This window comes from Pristiophorus japonicus, chromosome 7, assembly GCF_044704955.1.
Source record: "Pristiophorus japonicus isolate sPriJap1 chromosome 7, sPriJap1.hap1, whole genome shotgun sequence".
NCBI lineage: Eukaryota > Metazoa > Chordata > Chondrichthyes > Pristiophoridae > Pristiophorus > Pristiophorus japonicus.
Window position 1 is genome coordinate 101841706 of NC_091983.1, and position 13338 is coordinate 101855043.

Below are 13338 nucleotides of genomic sequence, written 5' to 3' on the forward strand. Positions count from 1 at the left end.
ACCATCAAGACCGTCTTATGGTTGAATGTGTTGCTGTTTTATATATTAACCTGCCATCACTCCAGAGCTGACAATGAGTGATGCCCGCGGGAAATTGATCTAGTCGTGAAAGATTTAAATGTGCTTAGCCGTGTCTGCATTTCTCTCCTTCCAGAGAAACTTGGCAAATTAAGTCATTGCTCTATTTTGTTCTTTGCAGTGATTCCTCCCTCCCCTCCTCTGGTCAACTGCTTCTTGCAGCTCATCGGACTGCGGTGGCAGAAGCCCAAGCCGACACTGTCAGTGACCGCTCACTGGTCGACCTGCCAATGACTCTTTCTCCACAAACCAATCCCTGCCACCGACAGGCGGGCTTTCCTCACCGCCAGTCTTTTTTTCATATTACGGGGAAGTTTCAGCTCTCGGCGAGATGTGTTATCCTATATTACCTCAAGCACCCTATGTTCCCGGGCGAGAAATGATCATTTTGCCCCATCAATAAGGCGAGCTATCCTCGCTGAGCTTCCAGTGTCTGCTCCCACGTTAATGCCTCGCCTGCTGTTGAGCGAGTCCACAGCTTTACGGACGTTTTCTAGATCCGGCAGCCAAAAGGATATAATTGTGAATGGTGAGACTTGATCCCGAGGGATTTATTTTTCCCCTTGTACGCTTTCCATCCTAGCGAACTTTCAGCGGCACCTCGCTTGCCGGGCTCCAACCCTCGCCCTGAAACCACTGACCTGAGATTAAGAAACTCTCACTGGATCCGATGGGAGACGGGAAAATACATATTTACGGTCTTCTCTCTCTCTCGAGATATTTTTTGTAGAGAAGGTGCCAGGATTGTTTCCATGTGTCATTTAGAGCCGGTGGACACATCGTGTATATTTTATTTGGACCGGACGGAATGGCACATTTCCCCTTGTATTTGAACTCCGCAATGCTGGTGTTATTTAGTTGTGATTTCCGCCTGGTGACAGCAAGTAAGTGGATTTAAAAAAAAAAAATTCTGATCTTTTTCAGCATCACACAGATCCCTGTTCTAACTTTCACAGCGCAGATACTGGTCAACCTTCCCCAGGTGAATGGAAGCCATTAGGGTATCCAGCAGGTTCGTGACCTCAATTGATGGTAGTAGAGAGATGTTGGAGAACTGCGCCAGGAACAGAGGAATGCAAAGTGGTCAATGCTGTGCGGCGTACCCTGTTAGTTTGGCGCTGAATCACATGTCTCTCGGTCGGGACTCGTACGCACAATCGTTCGAGTTTAAGCTTCATGCAAATGACAGAATAGAGGGGGATAGGGGAGAAATAAAGAACAAAGATGCAGAGAGAATGCGATTGGCAGGGATACAGGGCACGTATAAGCAGTTAAAAGAAATCAAGCTCAGAAAGTAACCTAGTCATTCAGGAATAAAAGTTCTCAATTGGGGAACAGCGAATTTTACTAAGCTGAGATATCATTTAGCCAAAGTGGACTGGATGCAGCGACTTGAAGGTAAATCAGTGTCCGAGCAGTGGGAGGCATTCAAGGAGGAGATCCAGAGGGTTCAGAGCAAGTATGTTCCCTTAAAGAAAAAAGGTGCGACTAACAAATCTAGAACCCGCTGGATGGCAAGGGGCATACAGGGTAGGATAAAGAAAAAAGGGAGGCTTATGACAGATACCGAGGGCTAAATACTGCAGAAACCCTAGAGGAATATAGGAAGTGCTTACAAAGGGTGAAATTACAAAGGGAATTAGGAACGCAAAGAGAGAGCATGAAAAACTTTTGTCAAGCAAAATCAAGGAAAACCCAAAGATGTTTTATAAATAGATTAAGAGCAGGAGGATAACTAAAGAAAGATGAGAGCCTTTTCGAGTGTGGAGGTGGAAGACGTGGTTCTTAATGAATACTTAGCGTCTGTTTTCACAAAAGAGAGGGTTGATTCAGACATTACAATCAGGGAGGAGGAGTGTGAAATATTAGACAAGGTAAACATAGAGAGGAAGTATTAAGAGGTTTAACAACTTTGAAAGTGGATAAATCCCCAGGACCAGATGAAATGTATCCCAGATTGTTAAGAGAAGCAAGAGAGGAAATAGCAGAGGCTCTTACCATCATTTTCCAATCCTCTCTTGCTACAGGTGTGGTGCCAAAGGACTGAAGGACTGCTAACGTTGTACCATTGATTAAAAAGGGAGAGAGGGGCAGACCGAGTAATTACAGGCCAGTCAGCCTAACCTCAATGGTGGGAAAATTATGAGGGACAGGATAAATCTTCATTTGGAAAGACACAGATTAATCGGTGACAGTCAGCATAGATTTGTTAAGGGATGATCATGTCTGACTAACTTGATTGAATTTTTTGAGGAGGTAACAAGGAGGGTCAATGAGGATAGTGCATTTGACATGGTGTATATGGATTTTAGCAAGAATTTTGATAAGGTCCCACATGGCAGACTGATCATGAACGTAAAAGCTCATGGGATCCAAGGCAAAGCGGCAAGTTGGATCCAAAATTGGCTCAGAGGCAGGAAGCAAAGGATAATGGTTGATGGGTGTTTTTGTGACTGGATAGCTGTTTCCAGTGGTGTTCCACGGGTCTTGGTACAAGGTCCCTTTCTTTTTGTAGTACATAACAATGATTTAGACTTGAATGTAGAGGGTATGATTAAGAAATATGCAGCTGTTACAAAAATTGGCCGTGTGGTTGATAAAGACGAAGAAAGTTGCAGACTGCAGGAAGATGGGCAGAACAGTGGCAAATGGAATTCAATCTGCAGAAGTATGAGGTAATGCATTTGGGGAGGGCTAACAAGGCATGGGAATGCACAATAAATGGTAGGAGATTGAGAAGTATAGAGGAACGGAGGGACCTTGGCGTGCATGTCCACAGATCCCTGAAGGTAGCAGGCCAGGTAGATCAATGGTTAAGAAGGCATACGGAATACTTGCCTTTATTAGCTGAGGCATAGAATACAAGAGCAGGGAGGTTATGTTTGAACTGTATAAAACACTAGTTAGGCCACAGCTGGAGAACTGCATGCAGTTCTGGTCACCACATTATAGGAACGATGTGATTGCACTCGAGAGGGTACAGAGGAGATTTACGAAGATGTTGCCTGGACTGGAGAATTTTAGCAATGAGGAAAGATAGGATAGGCTGGGGATGTTTTATTTGCAACAGAGGAGGCTGAGGGGAGACCTTATGGGGGTGTAGAAAATTATGAGGGTGATGGGGGTCTGGAACTCACTGTCTGAAAGGGTGATAGAGGCAGAAACCCTCACCACATTTAAAAGATACCTGAATATGCATTTAAATTGCTGTAACCTACAAGGCACGGACCAAAAGCTGGAAAGTGGGATTAGGCTGGATAGCTCTTTGTTGGCTGGCGCTAACACGATGGGCCGTGCTGTAAATTTCTATGATTGTATGAATTGATGAACAGACCTAAAAATACAGCGACCGGTGTTGATCAGCATTGCCAGCGAATATTTGAGTGCAAGCAGCACGGGTAACCTTGAAAAGAGGTGATGGGGACAATCTAGCGAATGAGATTGGACTTGGGGAGGGGTCATATAACTCGGAACGAGAAACGAGTGGAATATTACAGCGAGGTGGGAAAGTGAGATGGTTTAACAGACCTGGAGAAATTGTGGGGAGCGACTTTGTTGAAGAACACATAGAACGCGGGTGAACTACCAAAAAAACAGCGAGACATGATAACAAAAGAAATGTAAGGGTGAGGGAATGAGAAATACTGGAAGCAATGTGATGGGTAAGAGAAAAGGAAGGGGCGAATAGAACTCTAAACATGTGGAAACCGTACAAGCGGGAAGAAGCCAATGGTGATATGCGAAGGAAAAGTGAAACTTGAGGGAGAGAATAACAAGGAATGAAGCAAAACGAAAGCAATAGGTTTGAAAAAAAGCTGAGAAAGTGACACAGTTAATCCGAGAAACAAAACACCGAGCAAACTGAGAATAAAGGGGAGTAAGAGAGAGCAACATTGAAAGGGAGAATGGATATTTGAAATATTTCGGAAAGAATGGAACACCTGTGTAAATGCCATGCTCCCGTTGACTAAAAAATATGGGAGCACATGGAGATAAAATTAATATTTGGCGAAGAACTGCTTTGGTGTTCTGAATTCCCGGTTTAGTTATAGTGTTCAACATATTCATTCCATTATTATCGGTTCTGGATAATCCGTATTTGTACAGAACATAAGCGAAAGCCCAGAAGCATGCAGTACAGGATGCGAGCCTGCATGTGTTGGCAACTGATCTACAGAATCGATTTGTCATCTGCATAGCAACCAATGAAACGCGCTTTTTTTCGATATGCGTTTATTTAAAAAGGGATGGTGCATGCAGAAAAGTGTACTTTATTACTACATGATTGAAAGAATATGGATGAAACACACTGCTCACCGGGCAATGCTAATTTTAGTAACTGTTGCTTCAGCCAAATACAGTAATTGCAAACTTGAGCTGGGGCGTTGTTCATTAGATGCGAAGTTCGAGTTGTGCAGTGACAAATGAATGTTGTTTGTATAACAATGCATTAATATAAATTCTAAGAGAAGTAGGACATGGTTTTATGCACACGTGGTGAGTTCCCTATCACATTCAGGCAGGGAGTTATCTCCGGTGTCCTGGCCAATATTTATCCCTCAATCAACATAACAGAAAACAAATTACCTGATCATTTCACATTACTGTCTGTGGGAACTTGCTGTGCGCAAATTGGCGGCCGTTTCTTATATTACAACAGTGACTACACTTCAAAAGTACTTAATTGTCTGGAAAGCGTCTTGGGACGTCTGATGGCCGTGAAAGGCGCCATATAAATGCAAATCTTTATGGAGCAAAGGGATGGGAAGAAGTAATTCACCCAATAGAGGGGAGGGGAGTCAATCCCTGCTGATCTCTCTTAAAGGCTCGTTATCAATTTAATCACAAGGATGTGGGAGTAGGGCGTCAGTCAACCCACTCTCTTGAGCCGGTAGTGAAAAACAGTGTGGGCAGACCTAACCAGGGATTAAAACAAAACACAAAATGGGGGGGAATGCAAATTAATGTTTAAAATACATAAGCTGAGATGTTTTCACCAAATTGTGAAGAAAATAATTATCAGTATTCCAGGATAATATTGCTCGATCATTATTTCGTTATGCTCTTGATGTGTAGCGAAGAATGATTTTGCTGTTTATTATGGCCTGACTCTTGTTATGAAAATTATGAAAACAATGCAACAACTGGTAAAGAAATGTCAATGCAGTATTCACCAGTGTTCTGATTGGACACATGTGACATGGGTCTTTATTTTGTACCCATATTACTTTGAAATATCTCCAGAGCACTGCAACCTGTTGTAGGCATGTATTTGAATGACCTGTTAACAGATCGGCACAGAGTTCAGATGGCCAGCACTCAATAACTCAGCATCATGCACTGCATTTAATGTTCGCTCTCTTCTTTCATCTATAGCTATTTGTGTCAAAAACAGCAACTAATTCATCAGTAAAACCTTCACCTAATGCTTACCGAATAAATGTAAGTGTCGCTTGGAATTTAGGAGTGTAGTTAATCCTCCAGTTTAAAAAAAAATATTACATAGGATTACAATAGGATATACAGCAAAGAAACAGGCCATTCGACCTAACTAGTCCATGCCGGCGTTTATAAGTACATATAAGTAGGAGCAGGAGAAGGCCATACGGCCCCTCGACCCTGCTCCACCGTTCAATAAGAACATAGCTGATCTGATCATGGACTCAGCTCCACTTCCCTGCCTGCTCCCCATAACCCCTTATTCCCTTATCGGTTAAGAAACTGTCTATCTCTGTCTTAAATTTATTCAATGACCCAGCTTCCACAGCTCTCTGAGGCAGCAAATTCCACAGATTTACAACCCTCTGCGAGAAGAAATTCCTCCTCATCTCAGTTTTAAATGGGCGACCCCTTATTCTAAGATCATGTCCTCTGGGTCTAGTCAGCCCTATTAGTGGTAAAAATCCTCTCTGTATGCATCTTGTCAAGCCCCCTCATAATCGTATACGTTTCGATGAGATCACCTCTCATTCTTCTGAATTCCAATGAGTAGAGACCCAACCTACTCAACCTTTCCTCATAAGTCAAACCCCTCATCTCCGGAATCAACCTAGTGAACCTTCTCTGAACTGCCTCCAAAGCAAGTATATCCTTTCGTAAATATGGAAACCAAAATTGTATGCAGTATTCCAGGTGTGGCCTCACCGATACCCTGTATAGCTGTAGCAAGACACTTTATGCCCCACCCGAGCCTCCTCCCGTCTTTCCTCATCTAAATCTATCAGCATAACCCTCTATTCTCGTCTCCCTCATATGCTTGTCTCGCCTCCCCTTAATAATTCAATGTTCACTTGTACTTGACTGTTTTACAGTATCTTTCATTCAGGATTGAAATCTGCAGTAACCGTTGATACTAAAATATGTGACAAGTAATAAAAATTCAAACAAAAATGGGGATTAGTTTGAGGCATGAGTTTAGCCATGTTAAAGGTCCCAACTGTGCTGTTGAGTAAAACTAATGGGAAAGGGATACATACTCTCTGGCAGGCACTAAGAAAGCAATCATTTATCTCAACTGAACACTACCACCTGCAATGAAATTAAAATAACATCAAATACATTCAGCATAATTTCAGAAAAGGACACATTTATATATCTCACTGTACCTAGTGTTAGATTGTTTTCAGTGTACATCATCATCATAGGCAGTCCCTCGGAATCAAGGAAGACTTGCTTCCACTCTTAGCATGAGTTCTTAGATGGCTGTACAATCCAATACGAGAACCACAGTCTCTATCACAGGTGGGACAGACAGTGGTTGAAGGAAAGGGTGGGCGGGGAGTGTGGTTTGCCGCACGCTCCTTCCACCGCCTGCGCTTGTTTTCTCCATGCTCTCGGCTCGAGACTCGAGGAGCTCAGTGCCCTCCTGGCTGCACTTCCTGCAGTTAGGGCAGTCTTTGGCCAGGGACTCCCAGGTGTCAGTGGAGATGTCGCACTTTATCAGGGAGGCTTTGAGGGTGTCCTTGTAACGTTTCCGCTGCCCACCTTTGGCTCATTTGCCGTGGACGAATTCCGAGTAGAGTGCTTGCTTTGGGAGTCTCGTGTCTGGCATGCAGACAATGTGGCCTGCCTAGCGGAGCTGATCAAGTGTGGTCAGTGCTTCAATGCTGGGGATGTTAGCCTGGACGAGGACGCTAATGTTGGTGCGTCTGTCCTCCTAGGGGATTTGTAGGATCTTGCGGAGACATCGTTGGTGGTATTTCTCCAGCGACTTGAGGTGTCTATTGTACATGGTCCACGTCTGAGCCATACAGGAGGGCAGATATTACTATGGCCCTGTAGACCATGAGCTTGAGGGCCTGGTCTTCAAACACTCTTTTCCTCAGGCGGCCGAAGGCTGCACTGGCGCACTGGAGGCAGTGTTGGATCTCGTGGTCAATGCCTGCTCTTGTTGATAGGGGGCTCCCGAGATAAGGGAAGTGGTTCATGGTGTCCAGGGCCACGCCGTGGATCTTGATGATTGGGGGGCAGCACTGTGCGGCGAGGACAGTGTACACTCCTAAGCTATGTTGCATGTGAAGGAAGTTAGAAATTGAACTGCACTTCTTTGCTTGAAATTAGTCAGAAATGTATCACAGAAGATCCAATCATACACAGAAGTGTAAGCTGAAAGACAAATTGCCTTAACTCAAAATACCATTCCTTTTTTGCCATCATATAGAAACTGCCATTTTCTTCAATCCCTGCTGCCGGGAAAGGTAAGCGGAGCTACTTGCTCCGTTTAGTCTCCACAAGAAAATAAAACGTATCAGATTTAGGGACTGTAATCCAGCAATTTTAAATATTATTTATGAATTGTATACGTACCTAAAGAAAAAAAATGCAGGGCTACGGGGAAGGGCGAGGGAATGGGACTAGCTGAAGTGCTCCTGCAGAGAGCCGGCATGGGCTCGACCGGCCGAATGGCCTTCTGCACAGCAACCATTCTATGATTCTATGAATTTTAAAATATGGTTAATTTAGATCATAAAAACGCCACCAGAATCAGCATTTTATAAACATGGTCGGGACGCAGCCCACCTGATGAGACATTTCTAATATAACTGCACGTAAAGGGGATAACATTAAAGCACCACAACCGAGTCAATATAGGTTTGTTGCAGGTGGTAAAATGTTTCTTTTTTATTCTTATTTGTAATCCCATACTCGCAAACTGAAATTGTGACACGTACAGTGGTGCCTCGGCTGCTTAAAGGTCCTATCGACAACAGGGTCTAGTGAATTTAGGAAGAATTATTCGTGTATCACTCCTCTTACAACACACTACGCTGGCGCCCATTCCTTTGATTCTGTGAAACGCCTTGGTATTTTTATCTACCCTTAACAAAGGTGCCATTTAAAGCCAGGTTGTTAAAACTGGAAGGAAATCCAGTACTTATCCCAAGAACAGAAAGCAACATAACGGTCTTTATTTCATCGAACTTTTAACCGTCCCGGACAGTCGAGTAATGTTACAGTTTAGCGCACCAGTACTGGAGCTGGACTCAGGTCATTCTTTCATTGGCCATTGGTTTACTAACCAGTGCACAAACCACACTTCTGCAGCTCTCCCAAATTGATTCTATGCCAGAATCAAATCGATACAAGTCAAGATATTTGTTAATGGAGGAACTCTCCAGAGGAATCGCACAGTAAAAATGAAATGCGAGCTCACGCACACACAGCTCTGCGCTGCTCCTGTCCTTTCACATCCGCTGCCTCCGGACTTGACCACCTCTTCACTGCTCGTCTGATCTCTACATTTGTTTTCTGTCTTCAGCTTACGATGTAACGTGTTACGACAATGACATCATTCAAGCCAATAATAGTATGTGTTGTACAGCTTGTGAAACACTTGTCGTTCAATAAAATAACGAGAACCCCAAGTAACAGGAGCCGTTTTTAATTTCCCTTCGATTTGTAGTGAATGAAGAGACGTGTCGCCGGTTCTGCATATGGCGCTGAGTTTTATTGTCTCTGCTCCTTTGAATGTAGAGAAATGTGCCACAGGTTTCAGACATTGTACTGCTCTGTTTGCGGAATCTTCGTCTTTTTGAGTGGCGATCGTGTCGCGGGTCCTGGTCCTGTTCCGGTACCTGTTCCGGATCACTGCGTGTGGAAGCAGTTCCCGTGAATGTCATACATTGCGATGCAAGAACTCGCCATGTCACCTGGGGTTAGAAAGGAGTCTGCTGCAGTCTGCAGGGTGTACCGATCGGTTTGTGCAATCCCACATCCCATGAAAAGGAGGAAGTGTCACGTATTCAATCTGTTCTGATTAGATACATAGAATCATAGAAGTTTACAGCACGGAAGGAGGCCATTTCGGCCCATCGTGTCCGCTCCGGCCAACAAGAGGCTATCCAGCCTAATCCCACTTTCCAGCTCTAGGTCCGTTACAGCACTTCAAGTGCACATCCAAGTACTTTTTAAATGTGGTGAGGGTTTCTGCCTTTACCACCCTTACAGGCAGTGAGTTCCAGACCCCTACAACCCTCTGCGTGAAGAAATTTCCCCTCAAATCCCCTCTAAACCTTCCACCAATTACTTGAAAGTCATGCCCCCAGTTGTTGATCCCCCTGCTAAGGGAAATAGGCCCTTTCTATCCACCATATTTAGGCCCCTCATAATTTTATACATCTCAATGAGGCCTTCCCTCAGCCTCCTCTGTTCCAATGAAAACAAATCCAACCAATCCAATCTGTCCTCATAGCTTAGATTCTCCACTCCCGGCAACATCCTCGTAAATCTCCTCTGTACCCTCTCCAGTGCAATCACGTCCTTCCTGTAATGCGGTGACCAGAACTACACGCAGTACTCCAGCTGTGGCCTAACCAGTATTTTATACAGTTCAAGCATAATCTCCCTGCTCTTGTATTCCATGCCTCAGCTAATATAGGCAAGTATCCCGTATGCCTTCTCAACCACCCTATCTACCTGGCCTGCTACTTTCAGGGATCTATGGACATGCACTCCAAGGTCCATTTGTTCCTCTACACTTCTTAGTATCCTACCATTTAATGTGTATTCACTTTCCTTGTTAGCCCTCCCAAAATGCATTACCTCACACTTCTCTGGATTAAATTCCATTTGCCACTGTTCTGCCCACCTGCCCAGTTGATTGATAGCTTCCTGCAGCCCGCAGCTTTCATCTTCATTATCAACCACACAGCCGATTTTAGTATCATCTGCAAACTTCTTAATCATACCCCTATATTCAAGTCTAGATCATTGATGTAAATCACAAAAAGCAAGTGATCTAGTACTGAGCCCTACAGACTGGAAACTTTCTTCCAGTTGCAAAAACACCCATCAACCATTACCCTTTGCTTCCTGCCTCTGAGCCAATTTTGGATCCAATTTGTCACTTTGCCCTGGATTCCATGGGCTTTTACTTTTGTGACCAGTCTGCCATGTGGGACCTTATCAAAAGCTTTGCTAAACCCCATATACACTACGTCAAATGCTTTGCCTTCATTGACCTTACTGGTTACATCCTCGAAAAATTCTATCAAGTTAGTCAGACGCAACCTTCCCTTAACAAATCCGTGCTGACTGTCCTTGATTAATCCGTGTCTTTTTAAGTGAAGATTTATCCTGCCCTTCAGCATTTTTTCCAATAATTTTCCCACCACTGAGGTTAGGCTGACTGGCCTGTAATTACTCGGTCTATCCCTTTCTTCCTTCTGTGAAACCAATCTTGTGAATGGTGAGACTTGTCACGATCCTTTATATTGTGCTAATGGGGTAAATAATATCAGTTTTTGTTTAATAATTAACAAATCATGTCACAACTGTTCTACCACCATTGTCAATTAGGCCAGAATGCTACTTTAATACCCTTTTTGGAGAATTTTTGTATTCATCAAGTGGAAGTATGTCAGTGCCGCAGAATTAAATACTTTACCACATCCAGTATCAAGTGTCCCTATGACAGGTAAAGCTTCCACTGCTCCCACCCCCCAAAAATGTGCCTCATTCATAACCTCTGAGGAGTACTTATTATCAGAAACGTGTGGCCTCTCCATTTTCCATATTAACAATCTAAAATTTATACAAAGCCAAAGCACTGCGGATGCTGGAATTCTGAAATATAAAGAAAAAGCTGAAATTACTCAACAGTCAGGCAGCGTCTTCAGAGAGCGAAAGAGTGTTAGAAATTGCCAGTTAAGGCTATCTCTTGTCATTTTAATAATCAGGTTCGACTGTAAACCAATCTGGTGGGTATATTGTGTTTAATCAGAGTTTAAGATGCAACACAATATATTAGTTATACAGCAAAAACATACCACTGCGACAAGTAGCTGGTATCCAATCCTGATCGGGCAAATGTCTGGCGCGTGTGAGCAGGTCTTTGGCTTGCAGTCTCTTTTTCCCTTTTTCAGAGCCACCTTCAGTAAACCATGGGATTGCTCTTAAAGAGCAATTGACCAGCACAACTCCCAGTATTTCCCTCCACCGTTTTGCAAGGATGGGCCTTCAGGGTATTACTTTTATTGTGTTTTTAGGCGTGGGCCTGGAATAGGATATTGACAACACCTTTTGTCCTATTGAAGTTATCCTAAAAACTCTATACCCAATGGGCCTTGAGTTCTTTGTCTACACTTGCTGATGAAGACACACCCTGAAGGAAGGGTCTTTGCAACCATTATAAATCTTTCTTGTTTATGGTTTTGAAGGTCAATCCATCCATCTGGACTCTCTCTGACCTTGTCCTGCCTTATCCTCCCGGTGCATTCTCAGGCACAACCGTGGGCCATTAAAAGGGTGGTCCTTTGTTAGAACTGTTTTACTTCAGCCAGTTGCCATGGAGATCCTTAGCTCCCATATCTAACACATTCTATACCTTTTATATTAATCGACTTTTAATGTTAAACAAACTCCAAATTCTATCTTAGCATTATAATTGATTATTAGTAATAATGGAAGAAACATAGGTTGGCCTTCATTGGCCAAATTAAAGACGAAGTCAAAATGTTATACATTCTCTAATCTAATTCATGTAAGTCTTCTGAGGAAGCAAAACTTAAGCATTCTCGTGTAAAACATAGCTTATACATTAACCCTTTACTTGCCTTGAGCACAAACATACAATCATTTAAACAGTATCATTTCAGGTAACCCTAATTTCTAACAAGAGTTAACATTTCAGGTTGGTGATCTTTCATCAGAACAGAAATGTTACAGATGTAACAGGTTTTTAAACAAGGACTGAGGCAGGGAAAGAGGGAAGGGAAAAATAAAACAAAAGAGAAGATCTGTGATAGGGTAGAAGGCAGGAGTGATTAAATGACAAAGGGATGATGATGTGGCTAAAAGGGGATGGTAATGGGACAGGTAAAGAAACAAAAGATGGGTCTAGAGGAGGTGTAAATGGCAACAGCAGAATCATTGCCAACAGCTGCTGTCTGAAAAAATAGCAGTGGTTATGAGCTGAAATTGTTGAAATCGATGTTGAGTCAGAAAGATTGTAAAGATATCAATCTTTATGTCCTGTCTGAGCGAGATGCAAAATTTCTCACTTTGCTAACATGTGGCAGAGTTTTGCTGTGGATTCAATACTCTGGGACCTAGGTGTGGACTATTCAAACTCATTTTTTTTACATAGGATCCTAACATCAGTTGCAAAAGGAGATTTTCGCTTCATCAGTCTGAGCTGGATTGAAGTTCACATTACTGAAGTGAAAAGATAACCTGCTAACCCACTGCATATCCAGGGTTGTCACTATCAGGACATTTGTGGAAGGGCAGGAGTGAGGCAGGATGCAAATACATTAAAAAAATGGAGCAATGTTTATTTTAAGTGACACACATCAAAATTGATGACAATTTTAAACCAAAAATGAGTGTCGTTCTAAAATGAGGTTATGGTGACACACTTTAGAATTAATAGGTAATCCAAGTTTAAGGCAAAAATTAAATACTGATACAGTTTAAAAGAAACTGAAAATTCTAACGTGAAAAATTTACAAAATAAATTTTTTTAAAAAGGAGGCAAACAAAAAGCAGGAAACTATAGACCAGTTAGCCTAACATCTGTCATTGGGAAAATGCTGGAGTCCATTATTAAGGAAGCAGTAGTGGGATATTTGGAAAAGCATGATTCAATCAAGCAGAGTCGGCATGGTTTTATGAAAGGGAAACTTATAAGATAATGAGGGGGCTCGACAAGGTGGATGCAGAGAGGATATTTCCACTCATAGGGGAAACTAAAACTAGGAGACAATAGTCTTAGAATAAGGGGCCGCCCATTTAAAACTGAGATGAGGAGAAATTTCTTCT

General features: G+C 42.9%; 1 protein-coding gene across 2 annotated transcripts in view; it reads left to right on the forward strand.

Moving 5' to 3' along the window:
• Positions 1–397: 397 nt before the first annotated feature.
• Positions 398–13338, forward strand: part of LOC139266819 (fibronectin type III domain-containing protein 4-like) — a 370845-nt gene continuing 357904 nt past the window's right edge. The window contains exon 1 of one of the 2 annotated variants that reach the window (XM_070884423.1): positions 398–607. In XM_070884423.1, coding sequence (XP_070740524.1) covers positions 526–607 — 82 coding nt within the window. In that variant the 5' untranslated portion in view covers positions 398–525. Of the gene's footprint in view, positions 963–13338 lie in introns of both variants that reach the window. The other variant, XM_070884424.1, reaches the window with a different exon arrangement.